Source organism: Hyaena hyaena, unplaced genomic scaffold (genome assembly GCF_003009895.1).
Source record: "Hyaena hyaena isolate Hyena2069 unplaced genomic scaffold, ASM300989v1 scaffold_50, whole genome shotgun sequence".
Lineage (NCBI taxonomy): Eukaryota > Metazoa > Chordata > Mammalia > Carnivora > Hyaenidae > Hyaena > Hyaena hyaena.
The window spans coordinates 3053425-3080810 of NW_024080682.1; the positions used below are offsets into that span (position 1 = coordinate 3053425).

The following is a 27386-nucleotide window of genomic DNA, read 5'->3' on the forward strand; positions in this document are numbered from 1 at the left end:
AGGAGAGAGAGAGATCCTTTGTGAGGAAGTTCAAGGAGAAGGCGATCTGTGAAGCAGGCAGTATTGGAGAGTGAGGTTCAGGAAGGAGGGAAGACTTTCTCTGTAAGATAGATACCCACACGGCAGTTATAGGAAAAGTCCGTGACCACATTCTAGTGTCATATTATCTTCCTAGTTGCGTGAACAAAAAACACGGCTCTAATCCTCAGCAGATAAACTGCACAAGTATTAGGCCTTAAGGTGGAAAAAGATGCACAAAAATATAGAAATAGAGGGGCACCTGGGTGGCTCAGTCAGTTAAGCGTCTGACTTTGGCTCAGGTCATGATCTCACGGTTCGTGGGTTCGAGCCCCGCGTCGGGCTCTGTGCTGACAGCTCGGAGCCTGGAGCCTGTTTCAGATTCTGTGTCTCCCTCTCTCTCTGCCCCTCCTGCTCACACTGCCTCTCTCTCTCTCAGAAATAAATGAAACATTAAAAAAAATTTAAGAGAAGAAGAAATGGATGGATGGATAGATAGATAACTTTTACATTGTTACAAAAAGCACAAGTAAACTATGGTGTACATTTAAACCATTCCAAATCATAAACAAAAAACATAAAGTAATCTGTACCCTGAAACCAAAAGTAGATAAAGATATCACAGGAAATCTATAACCAACATTCCTTATGAATATAGATGTAAAAGTCTCAACAGAATGCTAGTAAACTGAATCCAGCGTCATATAAAAGGGAGTTTACAGCATCACCAAATGTGATTTATCCCAGGAAGGAAAATTTGATTTAAGGTATGAAAATCAATGTTATACATATGTATTAATAGAATAAACAGGGAGGGAGCCCACATGACCATCTCAGTAGATACAGAGCAGACAGACATCTGACAAAGTCTAAAATCCTCTCATAGCAAAATACTCAACAAAGCTAGTAAAAAGAAACTTTCTCAATCTGATGAAGACCATGTATGAAAACCTACAGCTAATATCATACCTAATCATACCTCTCAAACCTAATATCATACTTAATATCATATATATCATATCTAAGTGAAAGACTGAAAGTATTTCCCTAAGATCAGGAATAGACAGGATCCTCAGTGCCCCCATTTCTATTTAACATTGTATGGGAGATTCTGGCCAAAGCAATGAAAGCGGGAAGAAATCCTGACAGGAACGAAGTGAACTATCTTCATTCATAGATAATATGAATTTGTATAGACAAAATCTTAAGGGGCACGTGGGTGGCTCAGTTGGTTAAACATTTGACTCTTGGTTTTGACTCGGGTCATGATCTCATGGTTGGTGAGTTCAAGTCCCATATTGGGGCTTTGCACTGACAGCACAGAACCCACTTGTGATTCTCTCTCTCCCTCTCTCTCAGCCCTCCCTGGCTGGCTTTCTCTCTCTCTCTCTCTCAAACAAAATAAATAAAAATATTTAAAAAGTTTAAGAAAAAAGAAAATGGTTCCCCCTGCAATTATTTCAAAAAGAATAAAGTACTTCAGAAAAGATTTAACAAAAAAGGTACAGGCTTTTGCATGGAAATCATAAAATATGAATGAAAGAAATTAAAGAAAACCTAAGTAAATGGAAAGATATCCAATGTTTATGGATTGAAAGATCTAATATTGGTAACACGGCAGTTCTTCCCAAATAGATTTATAGATTCAGTGCAATCTTTAATCAAAATCCCAATTGCCTGTATTGGAGAAATAGACAAGCTGATTCTAAACTTCATATGAAAATACAAGGGACTCAGAATAGCCAAAACAGCCTTGAAAAACAAACAGCTAAGGTACTTACACTTCCTGATTTTAAAACTTACTCTAAAGCTACAGTAATGAAAACATTGTGGTAGTAGCCAAAGTATAGACATATAGGTTAATAGAATAGAATTGAAGTCTCAGAAATAGACCCGTACATCTATGGCCAATTGGTTTTTGACAAAGGTGCCAAGATCATTTGATGGAGGAAGAATAGTCTTTTCAACAAATAATGCTTGCAAAGCTATGGGGTTCTTGGGTGGCTCAGTCGGTTAAGCATCTGACTTCAACTCAGGCCATATCGTGGTTTGTGACTTCGAGCCCTGCGTCAGGCTCTGTGCTGACAGCTCAGAGCCTGGAGCCTGCTTCAGATTCTGTCTCACCTCTCTCTGCTTCTCCCCTGCTCACACTCTGTCTCTCTTTCTCAAAAAATGAATAAACATTAAAACTTTTTTAAAAAATAATGCTTGCAAAACTGAATATCCACATAAAAAGGAACAAAGTTGGAGCCCTGCCTCACACCATATACAAAATCAACTCAACGTGGATCAACAACCTAATCTAAGAGCTGCAACTGTAAAATTCTTTAAAAATTTTTTTAATGTTTTTATTTATTTTTGAGAGAGAGACAGGGTGCTAGTGGGGGAGGGGCAGAGAGAGAGGGAGACACAGAATCTGAAGCAGGCTCCAGGATCCAAGCTGTCAGCACAGAGCCTGACGCAAGGCTTGAACTTATGAGCCGTGAGATCACAACCTGAGCTGAAATCAATGCTTAACTGACGGAGCCACCCAGCACCCCAAAACTAAAATTCTTGAGGAAAAGTAAAGAGCGTATCTTTATGAAGTTGGATTAGGCCATAGTTGCTTAGATATGATATCAAAAGCATAAACACCCAAAGGAAAAAAATAGATAAATTGGACTTCATCAAACTTAAGATTGTTTGACACGAGTAGACACTACCAAGAAAGTGAAAAGACAACACATAGAATGTGAGAAAATATTTGTAGGTCATATGTTCAGTAAAGGTCTAATGTCCAGATTTTATAAAGAATTTTATAACTCAAAACAAAAGAGAAATAATTTAATTAAAAACAACCAGAAGATTCAAAAACATTTATCCAGAGAAATGTATGTGGCCAATAAGTATAAAAAAAGATACTCAACATTATTAGTCATCATGAAATGCAAATCAAACTCGTGGTGTACCCCTTCGTACCCACTAGGATGGCTATTAAAAAAAAAAAAGAAAGAAAGGAAATAATTTAATTAAAAACAGCCAGAAGATTCAAAAACATTTATCCAGAGAAATGTTATGTGGCCAATAAGTATAAAAAAAACATACTCAACATTATTAGTCATCATGAAATGCAAATCAAACTCATGGTGTACCCCTTCGTACCCACTAGGATGGCTATTTAAAAAAAAGAAAGGAAAATAACAGGTTTTGGTAAGGATGTGGAAAAATTAGAAACTTTAAACATTATTAGTAGGGGTGTGAAACTGTGTAGCCTCTGTGGAAAACTGGTAGTTCCTCAAAGAGTTACACATAGACCTAGTGTACAGCAGAGGGATTCCACTCCTAGGAATATACCCAAGAAAACTGAAAACATATGTTCATGGGGAAACTTGCACATGGATGTCACCATTATCCATAAAAGCCAAAAAGGTGGAAACAACTCAGTGTCCATCACCTAGTGAATAGATAAACAAGTATAGTCAATTGTGGTACGTCCATACAATGGGATATTATTCAGCCATAAAAAATGAATTACTGACGTATGCTACCACACGGGTGCGACTTGAAGACATTATGCTAAGTGAAAGAAGTTAGACACAAAAGGCCACATATTGTATGATCCCAGAATGGGTAAATCCATAGAAATAGAGCTAAATCAGTGGTTGTCAGGGGCTGGGGCTGGGGACAGTAGGAAGTAACTGCTAGTAAGTATGAGATTGCTTTTTCTTTTCCTTTTAATTAGAGAAGTTTTAGATTCACAGAAAATTTGAGAGGAAAGCACAGATATTTCCCAGATACCCTCTGTCCCCACACAAGCATAGCCTCCCTGGTTCTCAGCATCCCTACCAGATGGTACATTTGATACAGCTGATGAGCCCACATGAATGCATCACGAGACGTCTTTTGGGGGTGATACAAATATTCTGGAATTTGATAGTAGTGATGAATTCATGCCTCTGTATATTACAAACTACCGAACTGCACACATGATAAAGTAGAACTTAATAGTAAGTGAATTTTATCTCACTTGAGCTGTTTATTGGAATAATGGTGGGAAAATTATTTAAAAAAAGACACTGGTGTCATGTGGCCACATATATACTAAAGTACCATGACAGCTTGCCTACCATTGGAAGAGGTTCAGGTAGCAATTCTGAAAAGGAGAGTGTTGCTCTCTCCTTGAGTGTGCTTTATGAGCACACCAGAGTCGCCTGGGGCACCTGAACTCAGGATTCAATATGGTGCCCCTGATTGATTAGGAAAAAGTTGATTCAGTCACTGAAACCTGACTGGGGGGGAGAGTAAGTAAAGACAACAGTACGTGTTCTAATTTGTGATTGGCTGATGATGATTCGACTTCAGCAACCACATATTTTTAGTTCATGTAGAGGGAGTCAGGTCTCCCTGAGGATTTGTGGGTACGTATTTGTACCTTTGCTTTTCTTTGAGCAGAACTGTGCTTTATATGAGAAAATGACTATTGAGCCACCGATTCTATGGTGGCCGAGCACTGGCTTTGGGACTTAGAACGCCACAGTGTTTTGGGTAGTTTCAGGTGCATCTGCCCTCCAAAGGCACATGTGAGTGTTTGCATCACCCAGAGTCTAAGGGCTCCAGCTGTGGTCTCTTCAGAGTGAAATACAAGGGCAGCCTGGAGCTCCTCTCTCACCAGTGGTCCAGCAGCGAGGCTGGGAAGGAAATGTCCTGACTGAATAAATTATGATCCAGTCCTGTAAGCCTTCTCTGCTTGTAACCCTCCAATCCCACACAGAGAGCTGTCCCTTAGTCTTCTCCACTGCTCAGGGCTTCCGTGACCTGGGGTTAGGATGATCAACCACGCCCCTTCCATGACATCCTCTTCCCTTCTGTCACAGGCTCGCTGCATCTCCTGTCCTGCAGCACTGGCTTTCGTTTTGACAATGAAAATTGTGCCAAGTGGAAGAGAATGTCAAATCCCTTAACCTGTTCCTAGCTCTGAGCCTTCTCAAATGCCCGAGCACACAGCATCCTCACGGCTACCAGCAGTGCATGCTCGTTGGTCACAAACTAACGATCCCCTGTTGGGGACCAAGAGCCTTGAGCTCACTGTTGGGTGAAATGTGAGAAAGGGGGACACAAATACTCCTCATGACAGCGTGGTGTCCACTGAAAAAGACAGAAGGAATGTGCATCAAGAGAATGTCAGAGCAGTGCCATCAGGAAGCCAAAACAGAACAGAAATCTTAGGCGGGGCTTAGGTAAGGCCAGTTGAGTTGGGCATATCACTGAGTCATTGACCTAGAAAACTGTGAACACGATTAAGGACAGCAGTGGCTTCCAGTGGGTAAGGGACGAAGTGTGGTCTTGACAAGATGAGGGCCCTAGGGACAACACCCTGCACATACTTGTGCTGTCTTGGATGTGTTCCCACCCAGCCTTGCTTCCGTTTTGGTAGACTTACTTAGAAATTGCAGTATGTGCTTTAAAAAAGCCCACCTTTTTCATGGACTCCCTGTTTCTAGTCTTCTGGTTTGTTGAAACTCAGATTATAGTACTTGCTTTCTATATTTGGGGCAATTTCTATATTGGGGGGCAAGCAAGTACTATATCAAGTACTTGCTTGCCCCCCAAATCCATTCTGAACTCATTGGATTTAGCCTTTTGGTAGAAGTGTTCCCACGTGCACGTGGGTTCCCTTTCCGGCTTGGTAGGAGGAATCGCGGTGGAGGCCGTGTTATGGCCCAGGATCTTGAAGGGGCTCATGCTAATCATTCTGAACGACAAGTACCTTGTTCTGTAGCACAGCCTACTTACCACCACTTATGCACAATTTATGTTTTAAAAATCAAATTAAAAGTGTTTAAAGCAATCTTACTTCCAAAGGGACTAGCCAAATGAGGATGTGTCCTTTTCAATTCTGTCATTCATTTCTCCCTTGCTGGCCTGTGCTCTTTTCTAAATTTCTCTTTGGCATAAGAGGCTCAAAGTTCCCTTTTTTAAATTTTCAGATATTAAATATATGTCTGTGCTAAGGCACACAAGGTGTATGCCTTTTTTGGTAGCTACAGGGCTCACATTCCAATGAAAAGGACTCTGACATTCTCCAATGCCAGTTATTGTTATAGGAGCTGAAAAATCCAACAGGATCACATTTGCATTAAAACATCCCAGACATTTGACCTTATGGATTTTCACGTTAGAGAAGACAGACAATAGTTTCTGATGGGAAACTAAAACACTTTCAGGCGGCGTGTAACTGAAAACACTTGGTATTTGAAAGTCACAGTCATGGTAGACTTTGGGCTGAGGCCAAGCAGAGGTTATCAGAATATAAGACTCATTACTCTTTTTGATGGGAGCATAACATAGAGATGGTTTTAATGGCTTTGAAATTTCATGGTTTACATCCAATGTGTGTAACTGCTTTGCCAACTCTGGGCTTACTTACCTTCTTTTAAATTTTCAGTTGGACCCGCTAGGCTTTACTGAAAGGGAGAGAAATCTAGCAAATTGGCCATCACGGCTCGTAAATTGGATCCTCCTATAGGACAGAGTAGGTACAGGCAAGTCAGACACTTAATCACATGTTCCGAATGTACACCAGAGTCAAAATAAGATGAAATGACTTAGTGTGGGGAGAAAGCTATCTTAAAATTAACATTTGAGAGAGCCCCTCCACTTCGGAGACGTAGCCACTAGGTAACAAAGAAAGTCCTGTAATAAAAATCTCCATGATGTTTTAAAAATGGATTTTTTAGGGCACATTTGGGCTCACAGCAAAACTGAGAGCAAGTACAGGTTTTTCTCAGATGCCCTGCGCCCCCAGGCATGCACAGCCTCCCCCATTATCAACATCCCTGCCGACTGTACATTTTTACCATTGATGAGCCTGCAGTGACCCATCATTGTCGCTCGAAGCCATAGTTCACGTTAATGTGCACTCTTGGTGTTCTGCATTTCACGGCCATGGACAAGTGTGGGATGACCTTTCCCCCGTCACAGTCTCCTGCAGAATGGTTGCACTGCCCTAAAAGTCCTCTGAGGGTCTGTCTTTTCATCCTTGCCTCCCCCATAACCCCTGGCAAGGATCTTTCACAGACTCCGCGGTTTTGCCTTTCCCAGAATGTCATACAGGCAGAAACCACGTGGTACGAAGCCTTTCTTCACTTAGCAGTGTGTTTTTTAGGTTCCTCCAGGTCTTTTCATGCTTGACAGCTCATTTCTTTTTAGCGCTAAATAATATTCCTTCGTCCGGATGCATCAGAGATTAATTATCCGTTCACCTACTGAAGGAGGTTTTATCTGTTTCCAGTGTCCTGTTGCCTTTATGAACAGGGCTGCTGGGAACATTCACGTGCAGGCGTTTATGTGTGTGGACATAGAGTTTCAGCCCCTTGTGGGTGGATGCCAAAGAGTCTGACGGCTGGCATGTACGGCACAAGTATATTTAGTTTTGTAACAACCTGCCAAAGTGTCTTCCAAAGAGGCCGCGCCCTTTGGTGTCCCCACCGGCAGTGAGTGACAGTTCCCGTTGTCCCACATCCCCCCGGCATTCGGTGCTGTCAGCGTTCTGGACTTCGGCCTTTCTAATAGGTGTGTAGTGATACCTCGTGTGTGAAAGCTTATCTTTTTACCAGTTCTGGAACAATTGATTTTTAAACATTTATTTATTTGTTTGTTTGTTTGATTCTGTTAAAAAATGTTAATATTTATTTATATTTGAGAGCGAGAGAGAGACAGAGCACAAGCAGGGGAGGGGCAGAGAGAGAGGGAGATACAGAATCTGATGCAGGCTCCAGGCTCTGAGCTGTCAACACGGAGCCCGACGCGGGGCTTGAACTCACGAACCGTGAGATCATGACCTGAGCCCAAGTCGGACGCTTAACCGACTGAGCCACCCAGTTACCCCTTAAACATTTATTTAAAGGACATTTATAATATTATATTGTTTAATGAATTTTCAAACTGAACAGGCTCCTGTAGTCAGTACTCAGATCAAAACACAAAATTTGTGTAACCAGCATCCCAAAAGCTCCCTCCCCTGCTTTCTCATCACTAATCCTTCCAAAGGTAACCCAGTTTCTAACATCATAGAATAGTTTCACACGCTTTTATGAGTTTCGCATTTACAGTATTACAATCATCATGTAGGATGTATTCTTTCACAACTGGTTATTTTGTTCAGTATAATGTTTGTGAGATTCACCATTGTATTTTAAGATGGATTGATGCTCAGTTTTTAATCTATACATAATCTATATATAATTCCTCCAACAATCGCAAAGTAGCTTCACAATAATTTAACAACTTATGTATGTATCATAAAAAGTAATATACACCTTATTGTTTCTTATGGTTTGTTATAGAAATAGGTGGTTTGGTCATGTCTTTCAGGCATTTTCTTTTTTTTTTTTTTTTAAGTTTATTTATTTTGAGAGGAAGGGAGAGAACACCAGAAGGGGCCAAGAGAGAAGGGAGAGAGAATCCCAAGCAGGCTTCCTGCTGTCAGTATAGAGCCCAGTGTGGGTCTCAAACTTATGAACCAGGAGATCATGACCTGAGCTGAAATCAAGAGTCAGGTGCTTAACAGACTGAGCCACCCAGGCGCCCCCTCCAGAAATTTTCTCTTTCCTATATTAAACTCATTCCCTAAATCCAGTCTTGTCAGAGTTCATCTGTGGTGTGTGACTACGACCAAGTGCCCTGTCATAGGACACCTACTTACATGATGCATCTCTAGTATCGTTCACTTGCACGTGGGCATCTGTAGTTCTGTTTCTAGATTCCTCTGTGTCTTTTCACACTCACCTGCCCGCTGGCCATTGAGAGAATAGTATCTACTCTGGTCATGAAATAGATACTTGTTTTTGCTGCTATTGCTACTGCCATTGTAGTTTCAGATTAAAGATAATTTGTTAATGTTAAGGGCAACTATGTGCTCTATGGGGATAGTGCAGATAATGTTTATTACGACAGTCCAGAATATAGGAGAGATCGGGGAGGACAGGAAGCATTCGTGGAAGAATTTTTGGAAGATGAGGAATTTGAAAGACAGGTACAGTAGAGATGATGGTGATCTAAGAAGTGAGGTCCCCACAAGCCATGATAAGCCTGTCTGGGGTGCTCGCTGGATAGTGTTCGGCTTGGAAGCCATGGAGGGACATAAGGAATGTCAAGTTAGGCTGAAGGGTGGGTGGTGGCCGATTGGGAGGGTCTGGCAGTCCAGACACCGGATTTATGATTATACTCTCATGGTTCCGACCAGCTCTAACAAACGGTTCTGATCGTCTGTAACAATGAATACGGTGTAACCCATTTCAGAATCTGATAAATCCGCAAGCCATCTTATCATTGGAAAAGGGCATGTATGTACTCGTAGACATTTGGACACACCGCAGGAAGCTCATGTGCTGTGTCAGCCCTCCGGTCAGCCTTGGTAGGATCAGGCTGAGCATTGATCCAGAACCCAGATGTTACAGTGTATCTGGGTCCTTTTGTTCCCAACAGAATACCTAACTAAAATAGTTCAATGCACAGGTATTGTATTGTTTTCATAGAAGCAGAAGTCTAGATGTGGCCAGTCCCAGGATGCTTTGGGGCTTCAGAGATCTCTGCTGCTATTGTGAGTGTGCCGGCAAAGCGGCTGCACTGGCTTCACACAACACATCTCCTACCACCGTAGGAAAGGAGGGAACATCCCAGAACTCGCCTCATGCACTTCTGTCTTTCCCTACAACCATCCAGGAGACAGCTTGCTTGTCATAAGTATATTACATGGCCTCTGGCCTCCCTTAGCCGGAAGGGGTTTGGGGAAGCAAGTATTCCTAAGCTCTGGAAGAATACTGTGGCTCTGAGGAAGACAGTCCTGCCACAGCAGGACCCATTGACTTTTAAAATATTTGACGGATGCAGTCTACCTCCCTTGAACTTGAACAGTTTGAACCATTCTTTAAATTGAAACAAATCTTAAAGGAGGGAGTTCTGACAGATTCTCATAAAAGAGCAAAGTCATTTAACTGCTACTAACCTTATAGTCAGTTGCAAACTTCCAAAGTCCTGAGAAGTGGGTCCCTAGGAGGATCTTAACAGTCTCTCCTTTAATTTTCATCGTCAGTTCTGGGATTGTGAGGTGCATCTTGCTTATTTATTGAATCCTGGCACTAAAGAGCCATTTATCTAAAGGACGGTGGTAGATTATTATCCATGCTTGTGTTAAAACTCGAAGACACATGTGCCTATGTATTTATCCCTAAAGGGGCACCTTCAAAACATTGCTACATAGTGCCTCGTATTTTTAAAGGCACAGTTGTATGCAAACAACAAAAAGGATAACTCTTACCCGGGCACTCTGGTTTTCTCTAGTCTGTTGCCTGGCTTGTATGAGAGCCTCTTGGTAAATTTCAGGTGAATTTTGGGAGCCTCAGGACCATCTGTTACAGGGGGTGGCTAGTTTAGTAGTTGCTATTTTAGGGAAGACCCTGGCCAGCCAGGAGCCACAGACGGCAGTGCCGGAATCTTCAGCCGAGTTACGGTTAGGAACTCGGAAATAGATGATAGGATGAAATCAGGGAACTGGAGAGAAATCACCCACAACGGAACGGGCGGATCAGAGAACCGAGGAGGACTGAGTCCTAGGCTGTAGAGGCCCACCTTCTCTATGAGGCAGAACTCTTGACCTTAAACCCTGCTCGCGCTGCCATTCCTCACCTCAGCAGAAACAGCATCTATGCTTGTGTACGCACACACACTTTCTCAGACGGCTATTTCATATTCCTCAAATTTCAGACTGTTTCTAAGTTAACTCAGACTTTTATGTGAGGTATTAAAATGACCAGAAATCAGGTTAAGAGATAATTTACAGAACCTCACATGAATCCGTCTTTTTCTCCCGTGCTTTGTCCTTACCTAGACTCTTTATGCCTTTTTTTTTAAAAAATCGGTAAGTGCACGATTATTGCATTTTCAGAGGATGCCTCCTGAAGTAGTGGGTTGGCTGGAAAGGCCTTGAGGAACCTGGTAGGTGAGACAGCGGCTTCCCAAAGGCTCCATGTCCTAATCCCTGGAGGCTGGGAACGTTACCTTGTATGTCAGAGAGGGTGGTTTTTGCCATAGGCAGAGGCGGTTATGTTAAGCATGCTGAGATGGGGGGGTGGAGTGGGTCCTGCATTATCCCCTAAAGCCGCCGCATGTACCTGTGTGAGAAGGAGGCAGAGGGGGATCTGAACCGACAGAGATGGGAAGGCAGCGGGACCGGAGACCAGGGAGGCGGGGTTGCAGTGATGTGGTCAGGAGGCAGGCAGCGCCCAGAGCCACCAGCAGAGACAGAGAAGAGAGGCTCCCCCAGAGCTCTGCAGGGAGCGCCCCCTGCCGGCCGGCACCTTGCCAGGGTCCAGGGGAGGGGACTTCAGACTTGTGGCCTCCACAGCTGAGAGAGAACAGTCTTCCGCTGTTCTGAGCCGCCACATGGGTGGCCATGTGTTAGAGCAGCCACGGGAAAGTAAGACAAAGGGAAATAAATGCCTTTGCCAGTCCTGCAGCGGCCGTGGCTTACAGGCAGCCACCGTGGAGGGTCAGAGCCAGGAGGAGGTGTGCTGGACCCTCGGGGGGCCACGGGTGTTGGTGACACCCCCACCCCACCCCCCGCTCACAGGAGAATCTCCATGCCCGCCTCCGCACCTCTCCCGACAGCTCCTCTCAGCTTCAGGCTTTGGTTCTTTATCATCTCTGCCACCAGAGAAGGAACCGGAACACATTCACACTTAGGTATATATATCGCTGTTTGTAAAGTGTGGAGAAGGGAGGGCAACACCCATTCCCCCCGCCTTGGCTTAATTGATGTTTATTATTTTACTTACATGCATTAAACAGATACGAGTTCCACTTACAGTTCCCATAAAATTCACAGAAGGAGCCAAGTTAAATATAGATCAATCAGTGAAGCCAATAAAATTCAAGCAGCAAAAGTACATTCTGTGTGACAGATGACGAGGAATCCTGAAATGGCAGCCCAGGCGTTTTGCTCCCGGGATGCGGGTACTTGGGGTCCCCCGAGCCGCCTCCAGCAGCACCGGGCGAGGGCTTGCTCCAGCCGCCATCTCTCCGTCGGGAGCACCGCACACCTCTGTTCACGTGACAAGCTGTATCTCCATCTGGGCAGGTTAAATTAGCCGGCCGTGGGGTTGGTGCATCCAGAAGACGCAGGCCAGCTCCGACACTGCGTTCGGGTGGGAGTAGGTGCTTACGATCAGGTTAGGACTTCATTAATGGTTAAGAAAAATAAACAGTGGAAAAGCTAACAAATGATCAACCAAAATCAAAATAATAATAATTCTTTTTTTTGTACTCTCAATTCTATAGCTGGTCTCTAGATCTCATTCATTACATTTTACCCATTCGGATTTTAGTTTTTCTGGGGTTTATTCCTGTGATTCTTTTTTTTAAGTTTATTTATTTTGTTTATTGAGAGAGAGAGAGAATGAGCAGGGGAGAGGCAGAGAGAGAGGGAGAGAGAGAATCCCAAGCAGGCTCAGCACTGTCCACGCAGAGCCTGATGCGGGGCTCAAACTCACAAACTGTGACATCATGACCTGAGCTGATACCAAGAGTCAGACGCTCAACCAACTGAGCGCCACCCAGGCGCCCCGTTCCTGTGATTCTTGAGAGTGTGCTTATCTCTCGATACTGACAGACGACTCCTATCAAAGTGAAGAATGTGTCTCACTTACATGCCTCCCGCCTCCTGTCTTTACTCTGTTATGAGACCTTTGAAGTCATTTTTAAGCCCTTGATAAGGGTCTTTCTTAAACTGATATGAAGACATCTTTATGTACACGTCTCGTTCCTCCGACCTTAAGTGGCAAGTCTTGACCTCTCACTGGCTGAGCTGGGGAAGTCTGCGTGCCTCACCCCCGCCGCTCCCGCACCTCCTGTTCTTCCTCTCAGCTTTGGGTAATATTTGCAGCCTCCTTTCTCTCATTACTAAAATCTCCTTCCAAATAATAGCAAGTTGGCTGAAAAACGGAAAACTCATTGCAGACATCCACAGTTTGTCTGCAGGCACTCGCACCAAGTGAACTCTCATTTCTCCAAATCCATCAGTAGCTACAATTTACTTATTGCTACTTGGAGCTTGACTTTCTTAAAAAAACCAGTTGTCTTAACACTTCTAATGGACTGTTTCTATTTGAAAGGAACAAGTAAAACTGTCCTTATTGAAGACAAAATGAATGTCTACATAGAATGTATTCCTCAAACACGTGGGTTGGCTTAGAAAGGTTGCAGAACAGGGCACCTGGGTGGCTCAGTCGGTTGAGCGTCTGACTCTTGGTTTCGGCACAGATCATGATCTCACACTTCATGGGTTCAAGCCCCATGTTGGGCTCTGTGCTGACAGTGTGGAGCCTGCTTGGGATTCTCTCTTTCTCCCTTTCTCTCTGCCCCTCCCACATGTGTGCTCTCTCTCTCACTCTCTCTCTCAAAATAAGTGAATAAACGTAAAACAAAAGAAAGGTTACAGGATACAAGATCTACAAATATTGTTTCAGTGTACTACCAACAAAAGTTGGAAGTTAAAATTTTGAAACTACCAGTTGTGTAAGCGGGCTCAGACTGGCATAATAAAATACCACACACTGAGTGGCTTGAACAACAGAAATTTATTTTCTTGTAGTTCTTGAGTCTTTAAGCCCAAGACCAAATGCCAGCAGGGTTGGCCTCTAGGGAGACTGCTCTTTCTGGCTTGCAGAACGCACCTTCTCACTGTATCTTATGTTACTCTTTGTCTGCATGCAGAGAGAGAGAGGGAGAGAGAAAGAGAGAGAGGAGAGAGAGAGAGCGACCTCTATGGTCACTTCCCCTTTCCTTACAAGGACTCTGGTCCTGTTGAAGTAGAGTCCCATCTTTATGATCTCATCTAACTTTAACGACTCTTCAGGGGCTCTGTCTCCAGTGTAGTCAGACTGGGGGTTAAGGCTTCAGCATATGAATGGGAGAGGGGTGCAATTCGGTCCATAGCCAGTACTCATGGATATTTTGGGGACAGTTAACTTGCCTACACCATCTGACCTCCAGCCCTTAAAGATTCACATCCATCCCACATACAAAGTACATTGTCTCCACCCTAAGTTCCGGAGACGTCCCACGCTTACAGCATCAACTCAAGTTCCACGGTCTCATCAGCTCAAAAGTCCCAAATATCGACATCCAAGTCACCTGGACGAGTTATGCTAAGACTCTGGGTGTGATCTGTATTGCAGCCTGTAGACAGACATGTTCCCTGGTTTAAATTTCATCGTTCGAAGTTGTTGATCGTGAAGGGTGACTGCACTTCTTCCTTCACTATGATAAGCATCCCTGGGGGATACTGTATCATCTACAGTAGATGGCGTCCATTGCACTTCTTTACAGAAGGAGGAAGCATCTAACTGGAGGTATTGATTCCAGCATCTGCTAGCCCCAGACACGGACCACCCGCTCAGCTAACATGCTGGCTGAGTAAAGGGAAAGGTTGCGCATGTTTTCATAGCCTTGTCTTTATACTAATAGCTGTCCACGTTAGGTTGGTCAGTAATGAAACAAGTGGCAGGCATATGCTGTTAAGCAAAAGCTATTATCATTGGAGCTTGTGACTGAATGGCTCAGACTTTGAAAAGTAGACAGTTTTTTTGATTTCCACGTGTTCTTCTGACGTGTGTATGAAAGCAAACAACTGTTATCAGCTTCTATAGAAATAACATTCACATGTTCACACTGACTTGTTCTAAATATCTGGGGTCCTTTGACTCTGGGCTCAGGCTCAGATCTGCCTCCCCCATGAGGCTGTATCTGGCCGTCCACCATAGTCTGTCTCCTATACGTGACACCTGCTACATGACACATCCCCGTGGGCCACTGTTGTGTGCTTCTCGTGATCTGATGTGGTGGCTACGTTTTTCTAATTAAGGAAATATGCCCATAAAAATGGCTTTTTAAGCGTTTCCCTTATTTATGGATTTTTTTAAACCTGGAGAACGTAGTGTTTTATCACTAGCACTACCTGCCTGAGATTTTCTGTATTTTATAATTTAATTAGCATCCCGCTTCTGGAATAGGTCTACACAAGCTGGAATCTGTGAATAACGTCAGCGTTCAGATTTCCCCGCAAATGTGGTTAATGCAGCTTGACCAACTCCCCACACATCTTTGAAGAAGCCCTGTAACCACTCAGTAGCTCGGGTCTGCCTTCCGTAAAATGGCTTTCTTTCCTCCTCTCTCCTAAAGGATCAAGAGCTAAAACCACCAGTGTCCTCCCAAGACTGCAAAGCTTTTTGGAGTCGTTAGTTATTCCAATTTCTGATACAAGCAGAAGTAACTAGAGACTTCTGACTAATCTCGCAGATTTCCTTCCTTCCTAAATTGTGTTTGTCAGTAGCCAACCTCCGCTTGCAGTGATTGAAAGCCTCAAGAGGTTATGCTTCCCATTAATCCATTGTAGGGTGGTGGAATTTATTTCTAATTTTAAAAATCTCTAAGGAACATTCCAAAATGTTCTCCAGTAATTGTGCTGCTTAACAACATAACTGTTTAACAAGCACCAGGAAAGGAAAGGGGCCCGGGCAATTTGCATTATATTCTGACCTACATAACGATAACAGCCTCCCTACAGATGATCACGTGCCTTCGCATGCCAGGAAACTGATCAGATTGCCACGTGTGTTGCAAGTGCTCTGAGGTTATCCGGCTATAGCACTACATGCAACCCCTCCCCAAATTACTTTCAGGAAGAAAGCCAGACCAGAAGAGCCACCAGCCACTTCATGTGTCTCTGTGTGTACATTGACTTCTGGTCTAAGATGGCAGTTTGAGCCCAGAAATCTTGTCCTTTTGGTTTGAACCACGTAGAAATGAGAGAAAATAAATAAAAAAATAGCTGCACTCAAAAACAAGAGTTTTTATATACTTGGAGCAGAAAGGTGTCTTTGAAAGAAGGACCAGGTGAAAACCTACAGCACCAAGTAAGTCTGAGCTCATGCCACCCTCAAGGGGCAGAGGATGACGCAGACCCAACAGGAAGCGCTAGGATATTGGTGTCCATGAGGGGCCAGGGATGGAACGAGTGCCCCCACCTTAAAACTGGGTTCACATTCAGAGGATCTTGAATCACATCACCCACGCAGGGCAGAGGGACCAGCCCAGATGGCCACATGAGGCCTAGACAGAGCCTCAAAGTGCCTAGGACATCGCTCACAATCACACCACAAGGGGTCTGTTGTGACCCAGGATGCCTGCAGGGCAGAAGTTTACAAGTAAGAATCACAAGGGCCTCCAGAAACTATCCCCTACAAAGCAGACCACCCGCTTAACACACATGAGAACTTCAATCCAAAGAAATATAAATGAATAGGGACATTAGAAAGTGACATTTTAGGTTTTTTAAAAAAAAAGTATCAGTGTCATGTAGGAGCTTATAACTAGATGATCTTGAAAAGGTGCTAATTAGGAATATTAGAAACTAAAATGTAATTATTCGAGATTTTAAGTCAGCAGGATGAAGCTCTATAAATAATGCTAAAAACAATGACAAAGTGGAAAATTGAATGGAAGAAGTCGTCCAGATGCTCCCAAAGACATAAAAATATGGAGAATACAGAGAAAAAGCCAGTGAGGTGGCGATTGGACCCAGCAGCTCTCACGCTGGGTCCACCTGCACCCTCGAAGGTAGGCTAGCATGAAGGAGAAGCAGTATCAAAGGAGATCTGATAAGGAGAAAGGTACCTCTTAGACTGACAGTGTTACTGGGTGATAAGCCTGATTTTTATTTTTTAATGTTTTTTTTTAATTTTTTTAATTTTTTTTTATTTCTAGGAGAGAGAGAGAGAGACAGCGTGAGCAGGGGAGGGTCAGAGAGAGAGGGAGTCACAGACTGAAACAGGCTCCAGGCTCCGAGCCGGCAGTCAGCACAGAGCCCGACGCGGGGCTCGAACCCACGAACCGCGAGATCATGACCTGAGCGAAAGTCGGACGCTTAACCGACTAAGCCACCCAGGTGCCCCTAAGCCTGATTTTTAAATAAAATCCACAAGTAGACATTTTGTTTCTCTTATTTGCCATTTGTTATTTTTATCTTATTTTTAATGTTTGTTTTTTTTTTTTATTGAGAGAGAGAGAAAGTGGGGGAGGGACAGAGAAGGGAACAGAGAATCCCAAGCAGGCTCTACATTGTCAGTGCAGAGCCCGATGCAGGGCTTAATCCCAGGAACCCTGAGATCATGACCTGAGCCCAAGCCAAGAGCTGGACACTCAACTGACTAAGCCACCCAGGTGCCCAACGAGTGGACATTTTCTAGTGAAATTTCAGAATATCAAATATAATGGGAGAATCTGCCTTCATCTCTAGACCTTTCCCAGTCACACTGTCTCCTGCGCCAAAGCCGGCACACACGATTCCCTGAGAATGCCGCGCTCCCCAACACCTTCCTGTCCTTGCTTTCCTTCTAGCTCGAATGTTCTTCTTTTGTGTCTTTATCTTGGCCTGCAGGTGCTTTACTCGGAGAATTCTTTCCAGAATTCCTCCCACTTCGTTCTCCCTCGTCAGGGCCAGCTCCACTGCTCTCAGCATGGAAGCTCTTGCAATATTCGGGCTCTCTGAGCTCCCTCAAGTCTTGACTTACGATGTCTCAATGTTAATTATTCCCACTGAAAAAAATAAATGATAATTATGTGACCTGATAAAGGTATTAGCTAACTCTTCAAAGGCAATTATATCACAATATATAATTGTACCACGTCAGTTAGCTGCACACTTTAAATTCCAGCATTATAATACAGTGTTATTTTCTACATCCGCTGTACTGTGCATTAGATCTCCCAGACTTATTTGTCAGCTACTTGCAAATATATTTCTTAATCACTGGATCACAGTGTAACTTCACTAGATCAATGTCTGGTGATCTTTGAAATGTTCAGTTATTGTTTGTTTTTCATACTGAAATGCATCGTATTTGCAGCCCTCTGTCTTTTTCCGGGGATGTGTCAGTTGCAGATGGAAAGGTCCTACAGGGAAGAATTAGGTTTGGTTTAACATGTTTTGTTCAGCACCTGGGAGAGCTCCACATATACTCAGGTTTAATGAGAAGGCCACTTTGAAAGGCATCATTCTCGACATTAATCCTATTTGACTCTTGATTTCAGGTCCGGTCATGATCTCATGGTTGTGGGTTTGAGCCCCACTTCAGACTCTGTCCTGATAGCACAGAGCCCAGAACCTGCTTGAGATTCTCTCTCTCTCTCTCTCTCTCTCTCTCTCTCTGTCTCTGCCACATGCACACGCATGTTCTCTCCCAAAAATAAAATAAACATTTAAAAATTTAAAAATCAGGGGCGCCTGGGTGGCTTAATCGGTTAAGCGTCCGACTTTCGCTTAGGTCATGATCTCGCGGTTTGTGGGTTCAAGCCCCGCATCGGGCTCTGTGCTGACTGCCAGCTCAGAGCCTGGAGCCTGTTTCAGTCTGCGACTCCCTCTCTCTCTGACCCTCCTCTGCTCACTCTCTCTCTCTCTCCTAGAAATAAATAAAAAATATTAAAAAATATATATATTAAAAAAAAAATAAAATAAAAAAATAAAAAAATAAAAATTTAAAAATCTATGCACTAGGATCCTACAAGAAGCCTTGAAGATTTCATTCAGAAGGTATTTATTTATGTTCTCATGTCATCTAACAAAGATTCTTACTGTTTTCCCAACCTGCCACAGATCTTGAAACAGAAAATTAAAAGAGGCAGAGGGCACTGTTGAGCACATGCGGCGTGACCGCCCACACAGTGGAAGCTGGCTCAACAGGCAGAAGCTGGGAGGAAAAAGAGACATGAGAACCAAACATGAAAGTGTAAAACAACATGGGTGTGAAAGCACCTCACATAGGAGGCACACAACCAAACCCCCTACTTGGCACTGGGGCAGCCCCACACCACAGCATGAGGGCCCCGAGTCTTCAATAAAAGCACCCCACCAGTTGGCATCTCCTCTTCAGGAAGGTGGGAACGGAAGTACATAATTCTAGGTGGATGACGTACATTGGAAATGGTTAATAATGTTATTGGTATAACAGAAGCGAGAGTGGTTTGAGGTGCTACCCTTGTGGGGTTAATCTGTTAGCTTCGACCTCCAGAAATAGGATAATCATTGCCAGATTTCTACAGTCTCACCCGCTGGTGCCATTAACTAAACATCTCCTCTTGGGGTGGGTATTAGATTCGTACCTTCAAGGCTTATCTCATGTGCTTACTGCCAAGTGATCGAGATGAAGCGAGGCAGAATCTGGTAGTGTGCACACAGACATTTGAGGTGTGATCCTATCTGAATAAGAACTGATTCGCAGCCCAGAGGCAGCCAGGGACAAGTGAGGCATATGGAGAATAAATACCTAAGAGATATGTTAATTGCCTTTTCATTCCCAGGACCCAACATGCGGCCCGTAGTTGGCATTTAATAAATGCATGATGAATAGCTGGTTACATCACACAGTTGAGATCCATTCGGGACATTTGTTCCTTCCTCTCTTGACCATTCCCACCTTGTTGTTCATAAATCAGTCTTGAAACAATTAGCTCTTTCCCTAAGGAATATGATCTGTTACGTGTTCAAGTGGAGGAAGAGAAATGATACCATTTTCTTGCATCATGATCTCCTTACCATAGTTGTTGATATTTTCATTGAAAATAAAAAGCATGACTGGCTTTTGTTCAGCCTTTATCAAAAGTTTATGTGGAAAGTATATGTTTTACCATATGTACTATTTCTGAAGGGCAACCAGAGTGTTTTATGGTCCTCTCTTTCCACCAAAAAGTAAGAGGTTTAACTATTTGCCATGTTCTTTTCTAGCTGAAGATAACAGCCTGTCTCAGAAGAAGAAAGTCACAGTGGAAGATCTCTTCAGTGATGACTTCAAAATTCACGACCCCGAGGCTAAGTGGATAAGCGGTGAGTCCTGCATCCCGCATGTGCACAGGAAGGTGCTCTTCCCTAATTTGCATTTAGTAGTCTGCCTCTCACGTTCTCTTTCCGGCCGTAGAAGTGGATGCACAGAGCTCCTTGCTGTGATAATCATCTTATTATCATTCTAAGAAAATGTGTAGCTGGTAAAATGGGCTGTTCCTTCGTGAGAAATGGGTCCTCTGTGTCGCCTCCCTGAATCATTATTTCTCAGGCGGAGATGTGAGATGTTGCTAAGCAACAGGAACAGGCAGAGACAGCCAAGCTTCCCTCCTTCTCCGTGTTCCTTATTCCCTTTCGTGCGGCCCCCGCTTTCACTCCCCACTGGATAGAGGGGCCGAAAGGAACCCCCAAGGATTCTTCTTGAATGCCACCGAATGAACTGTGGAGCCTGGTGCCATGTGCAGCTACATGCATTCTCCTCTTGAACTTTAGTCTGGATGTAATCTACTTGTCTTGATTGGGGAGAGTTTTAAAACAACAAAGCAGAATTGGAGGCCAATGGCAGTTTCTTCATGATGTGTTTTTTGGTCCAGAACACAATCCATTTCATCTAGTTGGGGCTGAGCTCGTTTTAAAGCGCAGTCACGGGAGAAAAGGTGTAAACGATGGTGTACCGTCCTCTGCAGGCTTTCCTCCCTCCCCCTAAATTGGTGCAGGCTGTGTACCTCTCCTGCTGTCTCCGCAGATGTTTTCATTGAGGGGGCCTCTGTGGGATGCGCTCAAAAATTAATCCTCAGATCAGAGAACGTTTCTAGTGGAATGCTCGAGGTCTAGTTCAAATCCTGGCTTTTATAATAAATGAGGCCCAGAGAGGTTAAATGGGGATTTTTCTAGGTCACAGAGCTCGCTGTTGGCACAGAGGCATTTGGAGGCCTGTCTCCCGACTTCAGATTTAGTGCCCTTCCCACTACTGTCTTGTTGAGTGACACAGTGTTATTGTGCTTTTTTGCTGTCAGACTGTCTCTCAGATGCTTCTCATGCTTCACAGACTCTCAAAATCAACGAGCAATGACTCTTTGCCATCAGTCTCCTTCTAGAACTGGAGCTTTTCTTTTATCCTTAACTGTGGCCTTAGTATATGTTTCTGATCCTTAGATTGGCTTATTTAAAACTGAGAGAAGTAGATGGATCCCAGGGGGAATGTATTTTCTACAAAGGGAACTGGGAAGAAATGAAAACCGTGTGCTGGGAATAGCAGGTGTGGGGGGGGTGGGGGTGCTCACAGAAATCCCAAACATGGATAGAGCCAAGGCCTTTTTGTTTAATGAAGGACGTCATTTGGTTTTTGTTCTGAGGGAGATTTTGGACATGCTTTCAGTCTGTGTTTGCCCATGGCATAGGCAGATGGAAATTACCAGTAGCAGGCTCCATGCCCCATCTTGGGAATGAAACGTGATTACTCTCTTCTCAATGAGTGCAAAGCCACATTCTAGAAGCAGAACCATGAGTGACCAGTGGTATTTCTGACATGAAATGCACAGAGAAGGCATCTCAAAGATGGTGTAGAAACTTAGTCTTCAAGGTGCGCCTGGATGGCTCAGTTGGTTAAGCATCTGACTTCAGCTCAGGTCATGATCTCACAGTTTGTGAGTTCAAGCCCTGCATCAGGGCTCTCTGCTCTCAGTGCAGAACCCGATTCAGATCCTATCTCCCTCTCCCTCTGCTCCTCCCCTGCTCTCACAAGCTTTTCAAAAACAAAACATTCCGGGGGCGCCTGGGTGGCTCAGTCGGTTCAGCGTCCAACTTCAGCTCAGGTCATGATCTCACAGTTTGTGGGTTCAAGCCCCGCATCAGGCTCTGTGCTGACAGCTCAGAGCCTGGAGCTGCTTCAGATTCTGCGTCTCCCTCTCTCTCTGACCCTTCCCTGCTCTCTCTCTCTCTCTCTCAGAAATAAATTAAAAAAAAAAACATTAGAGAAAAAGAAACTTAGTCTTCAAGAATGGCTGGGAGTTAACTAATTAGAGAAAGCAGAGAATAGACTCCTGGGGAACGTAAGTCTAGAATGTGCTAAACCTTGGTGGGAAAACCAAAGGTTAGCTGAGAGATGATATCCATGGATAGAGAAGAAAAGCAAGTGGAGAGAAAGAAAGAGAGAAAGGAAGGGAGGGAGAGAGGGAGAACACCTGGGAGAGAGGCAGAATCTAGGGATGAAACACGTTGGAGACGAGGAATACGGAACCAGAGTTATGAGCCTCAGAGCAGGTCAGAGGAGCCCTGGAAAGCCTCCATGGAGTCCTGAAATAATATATCTACATCTGTTTATTAGGGCGCCCATAGTTGCAGACTTGACCCAACTCAGCTTTCTATCAGCAAAAATAAATACATAAATAAAAATTTTAAATATGCAGAGACTTGGAGTCACAAGAGGATGTAAGTCCCTGCTGGAACCGGGTTGGTTGTAAGGAGTTTGTATCTCATGAGCTAATTCACACTGCAGATGCGTGGAGCTGGTCCAGAGGTATGCCGGCTCTCCGGCCGGAAGCCAAAATTTCTTTATCCGCAAAGTTGGGAGTCAATACGAGCAATTGAGAAGTGGCCTTGTGCCCAGCAGAAGAGGCCCAGACTGCCTATTGGGCAGGTTAATTCTATTCATCAAGACTGCCTGCGGTTCTAAACAGACATGGCTTTGGTGTCCAGGCGCTTTCTTAGGAGAACGCCTCCTTTATAAATGTACACGTTGAGTTTGATGTTGCGCTGAGTAGTAACCAGGTGGCCGGGTCTCTCCGAAGACCAGTCTCCATCCAGAGTGTAAGAGAACATGATTGACCTTCTCTGTACTTGACTCTCACTGTTCCCCCTGCACTGGTCTTTCATGCACTTCTCTTCCTGATCATTCCCTTTCTTCCTGCTCCCTAAAACTCAATAGCTTACAATGAGTGAAGCAGCTTTGCAGTGATGAACTGAGTCTTTATAATTGATTTTTCTGAATTACCATAAATAATTCATTCATTTTTTTTAATATCACAAGTTTAAATGTTGAGATCCAGGAAAGATTATAACATTCTTAGGATTATGGAATGATCTGAAGCTGGGTGAGCTCTAGAAGTTATCAGAGCGTGGCTCTATTCAGTTAGTGTTTACTGAGTGCCTATTGTGCAGCACGCAAAGTTCCGGTCCAGGGAACTATTTCTTACCTGAAGACTTGGGAGTTGCCCTTGTCAAAACCACCGTCTACCCCCACCATCACCACTACAGTCTCCTGAATCTCCTCTTCTTCCTTTCTTCTCTGTCTACTCCTCTTCTCTAACTCATCATCATCACCATCACCACCATAACCATCACCTATCACATCATCACCATCATCACCATCATCATCATGATCATCGTTGTAATCACCACCACCACCATCATTACCATCATCCTCATCATCACTATCATCACCATCATCACCATCATCCTCACCGCTGTCATCCCCACCATGACCATTATCACTACCATCGTCATCACCACCACCACCATCTACAAGGATTTCCCATATTGTATGTTCAAGGCTAAGTGCTTTACACATATTAAATCACTTAGTTCTCACAGCCACCATTATTCCCATTTCAGATGACAGAACTGAGGCTTAGGTGTTTAAATGACTTGATCAGTGTCACAGTTAGTAAGTAGCAAAATTTGGACCGGAACCTAAGTCTCTCTGCTTTATATAAACTGTGCTACATTGGATAGAACCCAGGTCTCCGGTGTCCAGCCAGTCTCTTTCACAGCCCCACTAGCTACCTTGTATGTTCTATCCAAGACGATAGGTTGTGAATATTTCAGACTTACTGCTCTCCCTTAAAGTCTCTATTCTAGCGTCTCTCATTCCCATGATGTCGAACTAACAGAATACCTGAGTGATAAATAAAATGATGTAATTCCCTATGGAGAAAGAGACTTGATGTTTTAACCACTAAAGTCAACAAATGCATCTTGGGTTTAACGTTAGAGTTAATAGTCTAGAACCTTATACACTTTATTTATCAGGAGAAAATTTTTCAGGTTAGAGTTAAATTTCTCCTCACCCATTTTCATACTAGGGATTTGTTTCAATCTCCCTTTACTGAAAATGATTGGTGTAATACCCTTCATATTCTCTGCCCTCTCTCCCTCGTATGTTCATTGCAACCAGATAAGGCATGTGGATCAGTAAAATTAACCATAACCAAAGGCACACGCTGAGCACCCCTAGAAAGGAAGAGGCACCCCCTCCTCAAGTTGGCCACAGTGCAGTGTCTCCACATTCTCATTCAGTGGAGGGAGCTCTTCCCCTTTTCCAGTAACCACACTGCACTTCTCAGCCTTGTGGGTCCCTTGACGTGCTGTGCTGGGTGGGATTCCGTGACAGGAGGGCGTCAGGCTTCCCACCCCAGCACCCGCTGAACCTCCTGCGTGCAGTCGCCACTAACCTGCAGGCAGCTGCATCTCACGGTCACTTCTCAGACCTCAACCTACTTCACCGACTAGCAGTGTTTGGCACGACTGATCACTCCCTCCACCTGGGGAAACTTTCTCCTCCACCTGTAGGTCATCCTGTTCTCTTGGCTTTATTTCAACATCATGGGGGGCGACTTCTCAGGCTCCTGTGCTACTTCTTGCTCTTCTCCCTGACTTTCCATGGTGGTGGGTCTTGGGGCTCAGCCTCTAGTCCTCCCCGTTGAATACCTGCACCTCCTCCCTTAGCATCTTCATCAAGTTCCATGACTTCGAGTATCTTCCATCGACTGATGCCTCCTAAATTTGTATGTTCACACGGCGCTTCTCCAGACTTTTTCAGATGTCTCATGGACTTCACAACCTTAAGCTGGACAGCTCCAGATAGGAGTTCTTGGTCAACCACCCCTCCCTCCCCCCACCACACAAACCAAAAAATAACACCTGCTTTATCCACAGCTTCTCCCAATTCAGTTCACGGGAAATCCATTCTTCTGGCAGAACGGACTAAAAAACATGGAGTGTTCTTGGCTCTGTTCTGTCTCTCGTACCTCCTAGCTGATGCATCAAGAACTCTTGCTAGCTCTGCCTGACACGGTCAGTGCCCATTAGACTGACACGTGTCGGCTCATGCCTGCCACTGGCGTACTTGGGAGTGTGGTCCAGCGGAAGCATCAGCACCAGGAGCAGGGCTCTCCAGTGGCTCCGCAGAGAAAGGCTCTCGTGCAAGGGGAAGGGGCCGCTGAAATGACTGGGGTGGAGGTTTTACGTTTCCAGCTTGTAGATGTCTGCGATCCTTACACCTCCAATTTCTCCTCAGTGCGTGCTCCCTCCGCCCTCCGGGGGAAATCATTCACACCCGTGACTGAGGTTACTGTTGTCTGTCCATGAGCTTCAGTTCTGTATCCGACTCAGACACTCTTCTGAGCTCTCAGCTTGTCCTGCATGTTGCAGGGTTGTGTGTGCGTGTCCCCTGGCGGATGCACACATCCACAGGATGTCTGATGGACGCCTCACGTGCTCATGCCCAGCACTATACTGCCCTCCCCGTCTCCCCTCACAGACCTCGGGCTGGCTCCCCACGGCTCTTAGGATGAGGCACACGGTCCTGGCCCTGGGACCCTCTGTTTCTTGGACTCTCTGCGATCTGCCTTCTGCTTACTTCCCACTTACTAACGTCAGCCTTTCTTCACCCTCTGGTGTCTCCGCAGCTTTCCCTACTCTGGGCCAACTTGACTTTTCTTCTGATTGCTCCCAGAGCCCACGTTCTTTCTTCCCGAGGCTGCCCTTCTGCCCAGCACGCCCCCTCTTCTCTGTGCCCCAGCTCTCCCACTACCATCCTGCGAATGGTCATTTTCTTTTCGATCTGCCCTTTCTTACTCCATACGCAGGCTTTTCTGTCCTGCCTGAGCCTTCTACATCCAGGCTCCCCTGTATCCTGGACTTAACCTTTTCTTTTTTAACATGTGTATAATTATGTATTCAATATCTGTCTTTCCTTGTCTCTGTCAACTCCACACAGGTAGGATTCACATACTTTTATTCCCATGGTGCCCCGGCACCTAGCACAGAGCCTGGTTTACCGCCATCTGCTGGCGCGTCTTCAATACATCCCCATTTGGTACTCCAACAACCTCGTGCTAGAGTTAGGGAAACACGTGGACACGCTATTTCACGTGGAAGGTTGGAAGGCTTTTCTGATGAAGTGATTGGAAGCCGAGGCCTGGATGTGAGAATCACGCAGGTAGGCACTCTACGGGGAGAGCGTTCTGGGCACCTGCCTGGAAGAGGTCAGGCAAGGAGAGGAGGGCACTACGGTACCTGAGAGCAGAGCAGAAAGTGGGGCCAGATGCTGTGGGCTCTGGAGGAGGGAGATGGGCAAATGAACATGAGGTAAAATTTAGAAAAATGGGGCGTTCAGCTTTGAGCTGTGAGAAGTAAAGGTTTTGGAATAGTTGGATGACAGGGAGAAATTAAGCTGAAGCTTAGGGGTCGTATCAAATATTTTTATTGTATACGTATTACATATTTATTGTCACAAATTAGAAAACAGGGTTGGGCACGCCTTCGGAAGATATGAAAACTCACCTGTAACTGCCCCGAAATAGCCACTATTAAGTTTTTATACTCACCCTTTAAGGTAATGTAATAGATGGGATCATACTAAGTGTATTAAGTAGGGGAGGGTTCATGACGTAGATCTTAAACATATTTCCACGCAATAAGTATGTATTTCCATTGTCATCTTAACGTCTGACGAGGATCTCATTACACAAACATGCCTTAACTTGGCCCACCTTCACGTGCTGGAAGGTCAGCGTGTGAGTGGAAGGAAGGCGATAGATATACAGAGGTCTTGACCCTGGTTAACTGGAGCCGACCCCACGGACAGGGCGTTGGTTTCTGTGGTGAGATGGTGAGTCCGGGGTAGTTGACAAAAGTAACTAAATGGAAATTCTCTTTACATATGGAGGACCAGGCATGAAACTAGGTGAGAGTTTCTCCACTAGCTTGGAGAAGTGTGGAAAGTGTGCTCACTGAGGGGCTGCGAAAGTCTCCGGGTGTGGCCGGGGGGCGGGGTGAAGAGAGGAGGGCCTAAAGGTGCAGGGAAGAAGGGAGGAGACCCCAGTGGCTTGACATCGAGGAAGACACGAGGAAGTGCGTTAGCAGAGCCAGCCTACCTGCCGTGTGGTGGCAGGTGCGGAATGGCCAGTGGGAGTGGCCCACGGTGGCCACGCACGCCTTCTGCCGGCAGATGCCCCCCACTAATCCTGTTTCGGACAGTGGCAGGGGGAGGGTGTAATATTTGGATACACACAGCTTTCGCGCTTGTAAACAGCAGGAGTGGCCTTCTCTGTGTCCGTGGCATCGTCCGCCCTGCACAAGTAGCGCGAGGCCACACGTTCTCTCCGTTAGCTTACTTGCCTCTTAGGCCGGCGGGCTGGGTGGAGCCTTGCAGATGGTCCGGAGCTCATGGCCTGCGCTGTGAGCTGCCCACGGCCGTCTGCCGCCTTTAGGGACC

The 27386-nt window shown here is 44.8% G+C and overlaps 1 protein-coding gene across 2 annotated transcripts in view; it reads left to right on the forward strand.

Annotated features, from left to right (window-relative positions):
• The window catches only part of DPP6 (dipeptidyl peptidase like 6), an 831643-nt gene that overhangs the window by 484857 nt on the left and 319400 nt on the right, over positions 1 to 27386 (forward strand). For both annotated transcript variants that reach the window (XM_039230760.1, XM_039230759.1), the window contains exon 3: positions 19835 to 19933. In XM_039230760.1, the coding sequence (XP_039086691.1) occupies positions 19835 to 19933 (99 nt within the window). The remainder of the gene's footprint in view (positions 1 to 19834; positions 19934 to 27386) is intronic.